The sequence below is a fragment of the Branchiostoma floridae genome, chromosome 3 (genome assembly GCF_000003815.2).
Source record: "Branchiostoma floridae strain S238N-H82 chromosome 3, Bfl_VNyyK, whole genome shotgun sequence".
NCBI classification, from domain to species: domain Eukaryota; kingdom Metazoa; phylum Chordata; class Leptocardii; order Amphioxiformes; family Branchiostomatidae; genus Branchiostoma; species Branchiostoma floridae.
The window spans coordinates 18,200,303-18,216,262 of NC_049981.1; the positions used below are offsets into that span (position 1 = coordinate 18,200,303).

Genomic DNA, 15,960 nt, shown 5'->3' on the forward strand with positions numbered 1-15,960 from the left:
TGAAGAGGTTCTTGCACTGACCACAAATGCACAAACAATCCCACAGAGACAAAGAACTATTTTTCATGGAGGTAACAAGGTCCGGACCATCTAGAGTATCAAAATCATCCCGATGCCAAAGTGAAATGGACACAAAAGCTATCGAATTAGTATGTCTTTGCTTCCCTACTGGACCTGAGTCAAATAAAGGTAGTCAATCATAGCATTTTGACTATGGGGATTTACTTGGTTTAGGACCCCAAAGTGAGAAGCTTTGACATTTCAAAATGTGTACTGAAAGGTACAAAATTGAATATCGTTGAATTCAGGGTACAGTCTACAAGCCATAGTTTTCTTTATTTGTATGTGTCTTTAGAAACATCGCAAACTCACTACCACTGCGAACACCCCATTATTTCATTACCGCGAAATTAAATCCCTGCAATTTTAAATGCATTTACAGTACTGTGTCCTACCAAATAAAACCATCTGATCCATGTACAAGTAATGCATCCAGGGATACAACATTCCTGCTATACTATGGGCCTCCAATTTCAAGTTAGAGATTCTAAAGTCTAAAAAAAAAACATGTAAATATGGCAGGTTCAAAGGTGGTAGATTTATTAAGATGACAGTTCATGACATTTTATGCCATTATAACTGAAAACACTTAGGACAACATTCCTGTTCTAATGTTGCAGTAACATGCTTTTTTACTGAAAGTCAGGCTTGGCAGGATAGGTACATCCTGAGTGCTGAATGACAGTGCTAGCGGCATAGTTTCCACAGCGTACACAGTCTTTCAGGGGTTGACCTTGCACCAGCTGAGACAGGAAACCTCCGACAAAGGCGTCGCCGGCAGCGTTGGTATCCAGGATCTTTGATGGGTCCAGCTTCACAACAGGGAAGTGCTCAACTTTTCCATCTGCATGGGACAGGGAAGCAAAAAAGAAGGTGAGAAAATAGCACCTTTCGCAAAGTGTTTGCTCATAACGTCAGAAACTAGGGAAAGAAAACTAGAGTTTCCCAACTTCAAACCCTTCTGACATATTTTAAAGAGTTCTAACTGATTATAATAAGGTCTCATTTGCATAGACATCAGTTACTGATACTCTACTTAAAAAACGCATTATGTCCATTGCATGACATCTCAGAACACAAGGCTATTGTAGTGTTTTCCCACTATTCATGCAAATGAGACCCCAAGAAGGGGAAATATAAAAAACTACCAAAGAAACTAAGCAAGATGACAGTTACACAAGCAACAGATTTGTAAACGGACAGATGCTGTCTTTGAAATGTCTTTTTAAAAATCTATCCAGTTGTTTGAGCAGCTGTTACACTGCGTATCTTACTGCATGTAGCTGGTTATCTAACCTTCATTGATGTACGAACTTATAAAAGGGAGGCATCCCACCTTGGATAATGATGGTGTCGTCAGTGCCCTGGGTGATAACAACCATCCTTTTGCGCTCCTTGTTAACCTTCTCCAGTTCAGCTATCTTTTTTCCGATCTCTACCAAGTCTTCTGTCTGTCAAGAAAGCAGGCAATACATCTTATCAATGCATGTGGTTCCGAGAGAACTGAAACAAAAAGCTGTAAAATATCCTAAGCAAGGTAATAGTTACTCAAGCAACTGGACAGGTCTGTGAAATGGTCACACATTTCAGACGGTATCTGCTGTCTTTTGTCAATGACTGGACCAGAGTCTGGAGTTCAACAGGTGTTTGAGAAAAACTCCAAAATCATACCCAGTTGCTTGAGTAACTGCTATTTGGCATATGTGGATGTCTAACCTTCCTTAATTGACAAAACTCTGAAATAAATCAAAAGGGCCCAGCAAAAGAAGTATACTTCAAAGTTACTTACTCCAAACTTCTGCTCTGTTGCAAAAGTCTTGGCCTCCTGTAGATGAACAGGGAAATAGTTGGGAGAATTTTCAAAAATCAACTTGTTTAAAAGATCATAAGCTATTACTATAGTGCACAAGCCTCCTGAGTATGCTTGTAGCGTTGTTCTGAAGACAGCCTTGGTAAAAAGATGCAATATCAAAGTATACCAAAACATATGAAAGTTTATTGTATGGATAAAACCCAAAATATGTAGTTATTACTGTAACAGCTCATGTATTATATAATAAACCATAAGTAGATTCAAATATATTTCTAGAAAGCACTAACAATACCAAAGTAGGTAAATACAGGGAAGGTGACTTGGAAGAGATACTGAAACTCATAATAAGTCCACCTGATTGTATCGAAACATCAGAGATGTACAAATGTTACGCTTCATTGTCTAGTATCTAGAATGTTAAGGTTTATTTTGCATCTCTAGTTTCTAGCTTGTAGTTGACCATGTGAAAACCGTTGTACCGTATGTCAATGAATCTTCCCACGTATAATGTAAAAAAAAAAAAAACTTACAGTCTCGTTGCCAAAGAGGATGTCGACGTATGGCATGGCCTTCATCATGGGTTCCTTGAAGAACTGACAGAGGAAGGGTGCCGACAGGTTCAGAGCGAACGTCCTGTTGTCCTCTGCACAGGACTGTGCCACGGCCAGGATAGACTCGGGGGACACTGTCAGGAAAAATCCCTGCACAGAGCAAACAACATGTTAGGCTGACTGATCGGGGTTGGAAAACTTTTTATCATTTCCCTGGCCCTATTGGGAAAGTACATAGTAATTTCCACTGGCCCAAACTTTTCACTAGCCTGAATTTCCAATATCATCTCATTTTTACACGCAGCATGGAAATCATTATTTTGGGGAGATTCCTTCTGCACGTTAAAGGGGAAGTGCTAGCAAATCCTTCCAGTGAAAATATACCATGCTACTGAAACAGCAAGGAAACTTGTGCCAAGGGTTACAACAATAACAGTAATACAAAATATTGGGAAATGAATGTTTTGCAAGAGATAATGAGGTCAATTCTAACCCCAATGTAGCAGAGGTCTGCTTTCTTGACCAGTTCCATGTTCTTGTCCAGGTGCTCTTTCTTGTAACAGTTGGCTGCAGCCAGGTTAGCACACAGCGACCTGCATAGACCAGCAACAAACATACACAGTCAACCCACAGATTGCTAACTGCTGTGTTTCTTAAAGTACTTGGGCCCAGGAAAAAATTGTGTTTCCTATCTTAAATTACTCTACTGACCCTAGCAAAAACCAACTTTAGATTTTTTAGTTGACCCTTTGCAATGAGTATCAAATTTTAATTCTGACAACATGAAACTGACAAAATTCAGAAATAACTTCCGATGTTTAATGCTGTTAACACTTCATGTCGGAATGCACAGTAAACATCAATAGTTGACATTGTACTTCTTCAGTTTTGTGCTTATTCAAGGACTGTTAACAGAATGGACCCATCTACTGCTACTTCTGGGAAGTGACATTGGTGACTGCAGCAATGGGTCAAAAGTGCCAGGTAACCTATCGCACCCATTTATATTTTTAAAGTTGGACAGTCAGCTTCAATGTGCACTACCTCATTCACTCCTCTTGCAAATCTAGGATTTTGATTTTGTCAAGCAAAAAAGAATGGTCTGGAAGAAGCAGTCGGTGGGTCTATTCCATGAAGTTAGTGCCAACTTCTGTTCTTCATGGAAAGTTAAGTCTTCATATTCTTCATTTCACCACACACAACACAGAAGCTTTTATACTAACCTGTTGTTGTCAGTGATGACTACGGCACAGGTGCCGGTGGGCTTTTCTTCATCATAATGGTAGTTGACCTGCACCCCATCATGCTCCCCTGCATTCTTCAGGACCTCACCAAACTTGTCCTTCCCAATACTGCCAAAAAACGTGGTAGCATGGGAGACTTGCAGCAGCCACTGTGGTAAAAAAAATGTCACCCAATTGAAGTCATGTACCTATTTTTACATTTGGGTGGAGTAAGTATATTTTTATGCCAGGAATGCCAGAGATGATAACATGACCACTTGATGCATGACATTCAGAAAGAGAAGATACAAATGTGCTTGAAGCTATTGTGTCCATTATAGTTTCATCAGATGGGTACAGTAAGTCAATCAATAAGAAGATTCTTGGTACACAAACAACCATGTTTGCTTTTTTTTTCTAGTTTTCATTTCGATGACCATCTGTCTCCTTCCTTGTGGCATTTTATCTCAATAAACAATAAAATTCTGACTGGTTTATATAGGACTGCAGCATAGGTGTTGCTGCTTATGTAAATACCCCAAGCAAAGCATTTTCATATCTAAATACCAGGTAGAGTTATTGCGGTATTGAATTTAGGACTGTTTATTCCTTTTATCATTATCTTTGCCTATCATTTCAAAAGGATATGCATGTATTTTCATTTCAGCAGTATCAGTCTCTACTTACCTGTGCAACACGGATGGAGTTTTGTGTGGCCCCACCAGCGATGTACTCTACCTTAAGGTTGTCCACCATATCTTGATACCTATAGTGACACATGGAAAACGAAATTAAGGTAGCTAAAGAAGCTTGTGATGAACAGGACAAAGCGGTGAGGCTTGAAGTAACTTTGTCACTGGGAAATACAGACATGACAGATGTAATATCACGTTCTGTTGGTTACATCTCAAAACTCTGAGATCCTGACAGTCCTAGCCAACCTGTTAATCAACCAGTCAAAGTTTTGTACTCATTACGTGCTATACATTTTTGTTTTGCATTTGTACATGTTGACGAAGATGGTGAGCAGGACAGGGCAAAGAGATTGGTCTTTTTTGTTTCTGAGTAGCTGTACTTACATGGGTTGATGCTTCTCTTCAGCTAGAATGGCATCATTGGCCTTCAAGCCATATCTGAAACAACCAGTATTGGTTAAGTTCACAAAGCATGGATCTGTATCATAAGTCTCAACTCAAACTTTTGAAACAGTTAGGAATCTTTAAATTGCAGAATGTTGCAAAGAAAAGCCCTTCATTTCCTAAACATTGCATGGGATCTCTTACTTTTCCAGGAAGGCCTGGTCGGCTGGAGCTGAGATATCCAGGAGAGGGTTCCCCATTCCAAAGAGGATGCCTTCCCTGTAAGGTCAACACAACATGACACGACACTAATTTTAACATGATTCCCAACCTTTCTGTCAGTAATAAATAATGTAATAAGATTTAACATCATCTGTATACACTAGTTACCATCCCAGAGCTCGAAATACCCACTTGCCCACTTGAAAATGCAACCACATTTTGCTTTGCGCAACTTAATTTTAAACCCAGGTTGCACACTGAGCAACCTGAAATTTTGCCGTTGGAACACTGCTTTTTCCCCACCTACATGCATAAGCTTTTGTGTTTATTTTTTGATAACATAAAACATATTACATAGTTACATATAGCTAGAAGAAAAGATAATGGATAAGTAGCTGATTTGAAGAAAGTAACAATTTGAAAGTGGGTCAACCTGGAATGTTGATGGCGCAACCTGGCTTTTGACTCAGGTTGCCACTTGGACAACATGGCTGAAAAAAGTATTTCGGGCCCTGCATCCTGATTCCATAAGTAGCAACTTAATGTTCTATTGTCATCTATGATGTTAAAGACTTTATTCTATGGAAGAGGCTATTGACAGGAAGTTCCGTCAAATAAGAATACTTTTATTCATTGAGACATTGATAATATATCAAGAGCAGTGCCCTTTTCTATACACTCTCTATATAACAATGCATGATGCAGAATTCGTAACTATATGTGGCCCTGCTCAGTTGTTATGGCTAATATTTAATGACTCCTAAACAAATCATTGAACCTTGAATAAATACGTCCCTGTCAACCTGTCAATTTGTCAGCCTTAGTGCTCGAGCCAGGTGCTGGCCCCTTGGTTAGGAAAATAAATTCAAAATGACAAATATAATAAAATTCTTGATACTAGATATTATGATAGGCAACAAATGAATGAAATAGAGGGCCCAAACATATATTCTTCTTCCCGGCTACAATTATATTATCGCTATCTATCTATGGTAAAAAATCATGACCATAGGTTGTCCAGAACAAGAGAGTTCTGCTGCAAGTCCCTTAAAAAGCTGCTAGGGGGCATAAAATTTCATTATTTTAAAGTGTGGTTAACACCTACCAGCACACCAAATCCAATATCAATACTATCCATCAAGCCTTCTTGAGTTATCATGGTCATAGACAGACACACACAAGAATGCTGCCAAAAACATAACCTTCTTGGCAAAGGTAACAAGTAATGAACTTGAGTAAAAAATGGTAGAACTTTATTGGACAGGGGGATCGGAGAGGTAAGGAACGAGGGGTAAGGAGGGCCGGGCCATGTTTGGGAAGTTTGTTTGCTCGTCAAATCCCCTCAGATGGAGTGGTGAAATTCAAGCAAATTTCCAAGCGTTAGTTGTTGGTGCTTTATACGAACTCAAGCAAATATTGTGAATCTATGGTTTTCAAGAAAGTAACTTAGTTAACTGTTATGAGTCCGTATCGTATTATAAATGAGCACTCACGCATATTTCAGCAATGCTTGTTTTTCCAACTAGTTTCGTATTAGCCTTGGGTTGGGGTTAGGACCGGAGACGTTAGAAATCCAAGCAGAGTTTAGGCTCCGACTTGTTTTTGATGTTTTTATATGCATTTCCTTTGGCCAACAACCCAACGCAGTGAGCCTGAACAAAAAAAGAACCTGAGCACGGGCACACACCTGTCAGAAGTTGGTTTGGTCCATTTACGACACAACGCCTCATGTGCGGCACTTGGGAAAATGGCGGCTCGATTTGCCGATTCAAAATTTCTGCGAAACTTTGCCTCTCAAACATGTCCAAACATGCGCCGTCAATTGTTTTTCATGCGGGAACCTTAGAGCATCCACCTAACGCCCGGTCCCCAACGGCATTAGCCTATGGGGCCCTACTATCTCATGCCCTATCAGTGATTATTATGATTGTCGCCACAAACAAGCTGTCAACCAATCAGAGAATAGGCCTTTCTTGGGCTTGTTGTTGTCGCAAGCTGTCTCCCAAAGGCCGCTGGGAAGCTATCAGCCAATCATGTTACGTATTACATGGCTCCATCCTCCTACGCCCGATCCCCAACGGCTGACTGCCCATATAAGGGCAAGCTCATTAATATTCATAAGTAGGGCGCTCCCTAACTGGTCTGAGTGCACAAGAAAGCAGAGGTAAACACAAGTCGTTTTGACACGACTGTGGTCCCTCTGCGTAGGAGAATGCCTTAGACTTTTTTAGAGGGGCGTAAAAGGAAGGCGCCATATCTTTCTCTGGCGAAGACTTGTCGAAAACTGGCTGAAACAGAGTCGCTTTCTGGCCACGTTTTATTTTTGTATGTCGTAAGTTTCAGATGATTTAGAAAAATTTCGCGATGTGTTACGAAAATCAGATTAATAGATTAATAGGTAGGTGGATTTGTTACGAATATGATGCCGAAAACCGCAAGTTCGTATCACTTTGAGAAAATGAGAGAGAGGTATAAGAGTGAGGTCAGTCCATAGGCGGTAGGCCAAGGTATTGTTGTTGGATCGCCCAGGGTGAACTGCCCGGCTTGGTGTTCCAAGTGTGACCCGAAATTCGAGTACGTTGTACTCAGGATTACCCGAGTGGGTGCCGAACGTTCCGACGAAGATTTCTGACGGATGCAAATGGTACCCGAAGTGCGATTTTGCGACAAACACTCGGCATGCGTTGCACACGTAACCAAAAGACCACCTGACCCCACCAACTTTTGACAGGGCCTATGAGTATGATGTAAGTGTACCTGTGCTGAGCTGACAAAATAGAAAGCCCCATAACATTAACGTTACATAACAACTTAAAGATGTCAAAAACCATTGTTGTTGTCGGTGATGTCCTTGTTTAACGTCAGTGCTTGGCTTCACTTGGTTTAATCATGCTTCAAAAGTGTCCCTTGGTATTTAACTCTTGGTGACTTGAGTGTTGCCTAACATCTGCTTGGAGAGTACCCACGTGCGGTTGCTTCGTTCCACTGCACTGCCCACGATCCCCCAAAATGTGTCAAACGAGAGACTGAACTATTGCACCATGACTTACCTGACAGCTACTTTCGCTTTCTTTGCCTCTGAGGCCATTGTTGAGTGAGAGTACAGCAGTTGCCAGCGCCCAAGCTCTGTTCTTTGTGCAGCAAACCTCCCCGGTTTGCCTGACAGCGGAGTGGACGATTTTCTGTAGGCGTGGGCAAATATACCAGATATGGCAGATGCCACTCAAAGATAGGTTACCTTAATAAATATTAATAGTTTATCTAGTCAAGAGCAGTGTATCTACTGCCGTAGATGTAAAAAAACACTAAAGCATTGTAATTCATCGGTATTTATTGCAACTTTACCAAGCTTATATATTTTACGCTTTTATATTTTGTCAAGTCGTTGTGTCATTTATTTAATATATTCGAAACACCCCCTTATAATAGTGGTACCACTCAGGAATAAAGGTTAAAGGTTACGAGTCACGAATGATCAGCTCGCAGATCGAGCGAGAAGTAGAGCTGCTTTGTTTTGTCAAGGACGCAATTGACACCACACCTTCATTCAGGTGAGGTAGAGGTTAAAGGTTATATTGTAACGTTACCTTTGTTAAGACATATCTACCAACATTCACGCCACCTGCCGCGTATGAACGGAAAAACTGGTCCCCGTAAACCGAAGCTATCCTCTACGAGGGAAAATGGAAGATATGTTTCCCCACCCCGTATGTAACGTTACACCAAAATTGCGTTGAAAAATAGATATTTCACACACCAAACAAGCCTACAGAACTCCGAAAGATTTAGATTTTTTTCGGGTAGGAAAAGTTATTACAGAGTCTGCTGTGCATAATATATGCCGGGCTTGGGCTTGACGCCATCTTGAAAAATAGCAACATTTGCATAGACATGATATATTGACGTTGAAGATCGGCGTTTAATGTCATAAGTAGCGTTTATCAGTTTCCCGGTATAGGACTGGATTTACGGTATATGGTAACAAATTTACCAATTGTTCAAATGTTTTGTTCCCTTGAACTACTCTACCGATAATAGCCTCACTTACGCCAAGCGCCAAGAAACCGGAAATCCTATACGGCTATATTTCTGCTCCTTGTTCTGCTCTTTAGAAACCAACAACGGCGAACTGTAAATGACACAAAGATATGCATTATATATATAATAAGCACTTTACCTTGCGTGGTTATTGAATATAAAGCAGACTCTTCTCCCGAATATATAAGATCTGGTACAATAACACATGGCATAGCAGGCAAGTCAGGTCACGGTGCTTGTTGAAGGTGAGGCATCCAGGTGGACGGTATTTGCTACAGAATTCTATTCAGCAGTATAAAAACTAATGTGACATGTAATAGGACTGGTGTTTTCAATGCCATTCCACCATTCTGACACACTGGTTCACATGATGTCATGTAGCTTAATATGATTGGATAACTTTGAACTTTGAACTACAGCCTTTGTTTAGGACAAAAGCTTGACCTGCAGTGGCCAAAATTACCTCTTGGCATTGGTAGGGCTGTAGTATCTGTCTTAATGAACCTTTGAGCTTAGAGGTCCTGAACTGGCTGATTACTGGCATCACTAGATGAACTGTGGCTGTACACATAAAGTTAGACTAAATTGTATCATCAGGTACAGCATCCACTTAAGAGGTCTAGGGACAGGTGTAAAATTGAGCTGAAGAACATCTTGAAACATTTTTCAGTCAGTGTCTAACATATCTTATTGGTCAATCTTCTTGTTTGATCTACAGTTTCTAAAGGTCACCTAGAACACGTGAAACCATGGTAAGGCTAAAGTTGTTATTACATGTGTCAGAATTGTGTCTGTCCTTATGTTTTAATTCGAAATGTACATGTAACTACATGGGTTGGTGGTGCTAACGAACTACCCTTTGAATATCGTCTTATAATTGATAATCCATCATCTTGATAATAATCCATGATAATCCACTTTATGTGTGTGTTACTGAGGTAAGAGCTCGGTGTGCCTAAATACCACAAACGACTCGGAAATACCACAAACGACCACAAACGACTCTAAAATGCAGTGTATATGGGTCAAAGACCTTGTGTGGCGCTGAGACATTGTTTACACATTTATGAATTTAAAAAACGCAGCAAGTCCTGCGTATTCACCAGTTATTTCAAGTTAGTCCGCCGGTTTCAAGATCGAAGTGATTCTCGGCCGCCATGTTGGATCGTCCGTGCTAGGAGTCTGCATGGGGAAGTTCTCGATACCTTCCACGGCTCCATAGACGACAGGGCGATAAAACTATGGAAGCTGTTGGTTCATAGATTATAGCATGGCACTATTCTATCATTGTCAACTTATAAAACTTGTATACTAAGTGTTTTTCAGCCTCAATGCAAGCACGCATTCATTGACAGCGCAGAATCGCTTCGATCTTGAAACCGGCGGACTAACTCGAAATAACTGGTGAATACGCAGGACTTGCTACGTTTTTTAAATTCATAAATGTGTAAACAATGTCTCCAGAGTGCCACACAAGGTCTTCGACCCATATACACCGCATACTAGAGTCGTTTGTGGTCGTTTGTGGTATTTCCGAGTCGTTTGTGGTCGTTTGTGGTATTTAGGCACACCCGGTAAGATACTGTCAAAAATATTTATCATCATTTTTATTTTCATGCATAAAACTTTGCATGAATATATTACACTTAAGGTGAATTCCCTAACACTACACTTACTTAATATGTGATCATCTCTACAATCAGAGTGCCCCAGTCAAGGATGTCACCATCCCAGAAGACGCACCGTCGGACTTACTACTGAACAAACATGCTGACTTCATTGCTTTATATGGTGCCAAGAAAGATGACTATGTAAGTTTCTTATTAAATCTTATTTCTTATTTTTCCCACAAAAAATCAACATGGAATTTTAGCTGGTTGGCATGTACATGACAGCATTGATTTTCCTATACATGTGCTAGGAGTACTGAGAATGAACCAACAAATGCTCCTGATCCCGACTCAGTATACAGTACTGAGTAGTACTCAGTACTGTATACTGAGTCGGGATCAGGAGCATTTGTTGGTTCATTCAACTCAGCCCAACACTCTGGTCAACTCGGCCTGACACCCTAGGCCTGGTCAACTCGGCCCGACACCCTGGTCAACTTGGGCAACGTTATGTAGGGTTAGGTTGTTAGGCTGAATTGGCCAAAGTGTTGGGCCAAGTTGGTCTGAATAGCGATAGGCTAGTTTGGTAAATGACATTATGAAAAGAGTAATACATCCAACAGACACGGGGAGACCTTCGACCATTTGCTGCAGTCACATGTTTCCTGCGTCACATGCCCGAAGCTGCAGTAGACGGGTCATTAGGCAAATATTTGCACAAAAAAGTACCAACTATTTTCCCAGTGTTGTTAGTTTAGTTTAAAGGGTATAAAGTTTAGTTTATTCATAAGGGTACACCTTGCGCCTGAGTGGAATGTACCATCACATGAGTGCCATTGATATGCTGTACAGGAGTACTGTATGACGGAGTACCTGCGTCTCAGCGGGATGTACTGGGGACTCACGACCATGGATCTGCTGGGGCAGCTGGAGCGGATGGACCGTCAGCAGGTGGTGGAGTTTGTCGCAGCATGTCAGCACGACTGCGGAGGTTTCGGCGCCAGCGTGGGACACGATCCTCACCTCCTGTATGCACTCAGTGCAGTACAGGTTAGAATTTTCCCACCTTCTCTGTAACTGCAAATTTATTTATGTTCTTGCAGTGTGTTTTAAGGTCTTAGTTGAAACTATTCAGTTTCAATACAATGGAAACATACTCACGGTAATCTTGCAGTTACTGATCTAACTTCTAAGTATCTACCTTCTGGATATGTATAAGCACTTCTTAATAGATATTTTTAACTTTTCAAAGATTAGGTTCATGTCCAATTTGTACTCTGGTAGTATTCATGCATCTTCATCATAACAGGCGCCTCATAATACTGGTACTATTTATTGTACTTAGATGTAGTGCTCAGACAAGGGAGTGGGCGGGGAAAAGACAGAATACAAATTTTTGCTGTGGTTTTGAGTTTGCAGTGAAGCAAACACTGAACACTTCTACAGTTATACTGCTACATTGTATAACTCTGTGTGTCTATTTTCCCCACCCCAGATTCTGACCCTGTATGATGCATTAGATGCAGTAAATGTGGACAAACTTGTGGAGTTTGTGTCCAACTTACAACAGCCAGATGGTTCCTTTTATGGTGACAAATGGGGTAGGTGCTTTCTCTTGTTGTTTTTGTTGTTGTTGTTCTAACACTTGTAGTACTTAGTGGCACATAGGGCAGCAAGTTTCCTTGCCATTTCAGTAGCAGGATATACTTTTTCAGAAACCGGTTGCTAGCCCCAGTCCCCTTTTGATGTGCTCCTCAAACATGGGAGCCACATTTAATGTCCCCTCTGAAAGACAAGTGCAACCCTAATATACATGTATTATATTACTCTGAATGACCTGTTATTCGTAACCTTTGCACATCTAGCTATAAGCATTGTTTAAAGCTATCTAGTGAGGATGGGCGTACTGTACAATATTTCCAAGGAAAAAAGTACACCACAATGTTTTTACTATCATGTGATGGCTTGTCCTATGGCAGGACATGAGATAATACACATGGTTTGTGTACTGTTTTGTTGTATCCAGGTGAAGTTGACACCAGGTTTTCCTTCTGTGCTGTTGCCTGTCTGAAGCTACTGGTGAGTCCATTCACCTTCACAATGTATATGGTAGTGTACATAGTCCAGTTGTTAGCAACCCTGTACTTGATCCCGGTTTTGGTTGCCCTCGGGTAGCAGAAAGGACTGCATTTGTTAGGACATGATGATGCCATCTCTGATTGCCTGTCTATGCAGCACATGTAGAAATGAGAAAAAAATTCTACATTGGTGTATGGTTAAAAATGCTCCTGCAGTTCCAGGATAATCCACTAGGGGCACCAAACATACAGTGCTTCTTCCTGACATCAAAAACTGTTTGTCTTATAAGAATCAAGATCACAGCATGTCCAGGAGAATATGATATACAAAAACTGTAAGTTCTGCTGCAGTACCAAGGGAATTTGTCAGCCCACATTTGATCTTGACCTTCGTCTTTTCAAGACCAACCAATATACCAAATACTGTCACAGTTCATCCTCAAATGTCCAGAAGCACAAAGACACAGACACACCAGAAATAATACCTCCATTTTCATGGAGGTAATGCTATTTTTTTCTTTTTTACTCCTCTCTATCCAGGGCAAACTAAGTGCTATTGACGTGGAAAAGGCCACCAACTTTGTCCTCTCCTGTATGAATTTTGATGGAGGTTTTGGATGCAGACCAGGGTCTGAATCACACTCTGGACAGGTAACAATATACACTCAGATTGAAAAGAAAATGATTAAAGGTGTAACATGCCAGTTGTGTTCATTGTAGCGAATATCGATCGGACAACGAGTCTGCAAGCTCTAAATTACGAGGAGGCACGACCCTGATGCCGATAAAGAAATGGCAGAGTTCCCCCCTTCCCGTCAGGGTCATACCTCCTCGTAATTTAGAGCTCGCAGACTCGTCGTCCGATCGATTTTTGCTACATGTGAGGGAGGCATTAACAACATGCTGTGTAAGACTATACTGATGTGGTTGATCCACACACTTGAATGGACTCCTACTCTTATTGAGATGTGTGGGTTCTTTAATGTGCTAGAGATGTGGCCGCCCTCAAACACAGGACTTCTGCTTAACATATCATCCGAGAGGATGTCCCTAACTGTAGCAAGGTACTTATTTTTACCATAATCGAGTGATGGGATTTGAACTGCTGCCATCTGAGGGTCCAACTTTTGGTTCCTGGTGTTTATACAGATCTACTGCTGTGTTGGTTTCCTGGCAGTGACAGGACAGCTTCACCATGTGAATGCTGACCTGCTGGGCTGGTGGCTGTGTGAGAGACAACTCCCATCAGGTGGGCCTGCCTGTGTTGTCCTGTACTATAGGGATATGTACCTAAACGTTGATCAGGCACTGGTACTGGTACAAGGGTATAGATACATTTCCGGACCTGTATGTGTACCTGAACAATTTGAGAAAGTAATCTGTGGTCTTTGATGATGGCAGAAATATGATAGATAGCAGTTAGCAGAATATCTATGTAGGCTTCAAGTATCTTATGCAGAGAACTCTAAGACTTGCTTTAAAGTGGATCTCAAAAACACAAGGTTACAGGTTTAATTCCTGGAATTCCTGGCTAGGCATTGTTTCCTTGAGAGAGGTACTTGATACAATTTTCCTCACTCTACCCGGGTGTAAAAATAATTACCTGACCTCAGTTGGGGAGGTGGTGATGTGATGAGAAAGACATAACAACCCACTGGATAACAACCCACTGCTGTTACAGTCTGAAAAAGACTATGAGATTACCAGTACATCTTACATTTACTTTTATCTACTTTTTCACACCAGGAGGCTTGAATGGTCGGCCAGAGAAACTCCCTGACGTCTGTTACTCCTGGTGGGTCCTGGCGTCGCTGAAGATGATTGGTCGGTTGCACTGGATTGACAAGGACAAACTGCGGACGTTCATCCTCGCCTGTCAGGACGAGGAGACGGGAGGTTTTGCAGACCGACCAGGAGACATGGTAGGGCTCTACCTCTCACAGACACACAGGTTTATGAATGACTGGTTTATCACTTTCAACCTGGTGACTCAACTCTATAGCAGCAATAGTACGGCTAAACTATGTGTGATGTACAAAATTAAATTATTGCATACAGTAATAGCAGTTATTACAAGTGGAGACACAATTAAAGATGGAATAACAGGGACAGCAATGCATTAAAAGGTAAAGATGTATTTAAGTAACTTACAAAATTTGATGTACATTTGTACTCATCTCATTAATGTACAGACGCTCTTCTTGTACTAGCTTGGTAAGCAAGTATGGGAGCAAGCCTAAATTACAGTATGACTGGTACTCAGGCTAAGGTTGACGTGAACACATAAAAGTTTGGCTTGTGTGACCCCCTCTTACTATAAAAACTTAACTCTGACAATGACAAAAATGCCTCTATCCTGTGGTGGCACTTTCATTTATGTCTTAATGTTGATTATGCCAAGCCAGTGTGAACTTGACTCTTGTATATTTTGTTAGCATACAACAAAAATGCCTCTGCCTTGAGATGTTCCCAAACATTTCAGTTTTTTGTCTGTATGAAGTTGACAAGCCAGTGTGTTGTTGTCCATCACAGGTGGACCCCTTCCACACACTGTTTGGGATTGCTGGGCTGTCTCTGCTGGGGGCTACAGAAGTGAAGACGGTCAACCCTGTCCTGTGTATGCCTGAGGACACGCTCAGGAGAATAAACCTGCACATTGAACTCCTGTCTAGCTAGAACATGGACATTTTAGTAGCTGAAAGAGGTAGAAAAGTCTGCTCATGGTTACTATAGTCTGGTAGATAGCGTGCATGATACAAGACATTGTCAAGTCTGTTGCGACTCTTATTATCAATGAGAAATACATACTGCTATTATGATGTAATGAATTTATGACAGATATTGCTTGCCTATCCTGTCGTAAAACAGAAAACTGTATTTCCTGCTATGCATGTGTGTACTAAAAGGCTGAATACTAAAAGTAATGAATGTCACTCAAAATGTCTGGAACTAAATATCCGTTTTTATCCAGTTGTATAAATTGAATTGTATTTGAATATGATTGAGCCAGGAGTTCCTGATGACCAAGTTGAATACATGTACATGTGGGCGGATCTCCTTGTGTCGAGAAGTTGTGATAGATCTGTATGGCCGCAGGACGCAGAATTTGCAAAAAATAAAATCAAAGCAGAGCCTAACCTCTGCTTTCATCCCAAACCTGTGTGCACTCTGTCACAGTTACACATTTCATTGGTCTTATGATTTTTTTGTCAGCCTCAAACTTGTATTTACTCACAATGAACTAGTCTGCTGCAATCTGATGTGCACATTTAATTAAAGACACTGA

At 41.0% G+C, this 15,960-nt stretch overlaps 2 protein-coding genes across 5 annotated transcripts; one reads left to right on the forward strand and one right to left on the reverse strand.

Moving 5' to 3' along the window:
• Positions 1-578: 578 nt before the first annotated feature.
• Positions 579-9,294, reverse strand: LOC118410954 (adenosine kinase-like). Its single transcript, XM_035812929.1, has 11 exons — positions 9,126-9,294; positions 7,999-8,130; positions 4,931-5,005; positions 4,727-4,780; positions 4,335-4,413; positions 3,648-3,817; positions 2,918-3,017; positions 2,404-2,574; positions 1,850-1,885; positions 1,397-1,511; positions 579-904 (listed from the first exon to the last, which is right to left on the reverse strand). Exons 1-11 carry the CDS (start codon positions 9,191-9,193, stop codon positions 693-695), a joined length of 1,212 nt encoding a protein of 403 aa, XP_035668822.1. The 5' UTR covers positions 9,194-9,294; the 3' UTR covers positions 579-692.
• On the forward strand, positions 8,355-15,957 carry LOC118410955 (geranylgeranyl transferase type-2 subunit beta-like). 4 transcript variants are annotated; one of them, XM_035812930.1, is made up of 10 exons: positions 8,355-8,499; positions 9,705-9,738; positions 10,690-10,797; positions 11,449-11,646; positions 12,092-12,197; positions 12,623-12,675; positions 13,215-13,325; positions 13,824-13,923; positions 14,421-14,596; positions 15,207-15,957. In XM_035812930.1, the coding sequence occupies exons 2-10, from the start codon at positions 9,736-9,738 to the stop codon at positions 15,348-15,350; spliced, it is 999 nt and encodes a 332-aa protein (XP_035668823.1). In that variant the 5' UTR covers positions 8,355-8,499; positions 9,705-9,735; the 3' UTR covers positions 15,351-15,957. The 4 variants fall into 4 exon arrangements, with proteins under 4 accessions (XP_035668823.1, XP_035668826.1, XP_035668827.1 ...); XM_035812933.1 differs by lacking the exon at positions 8,355-8,499 and adding an exon at positions 8,818-8,926; XM_035812934.1 differs by lacking the exon at positions 8,355-8,499 and adding an exon at positions 9,119-9,231.
• The last annotated feature ends 3 nt before the right edge of the window (positions 15,958-15,960 follow it).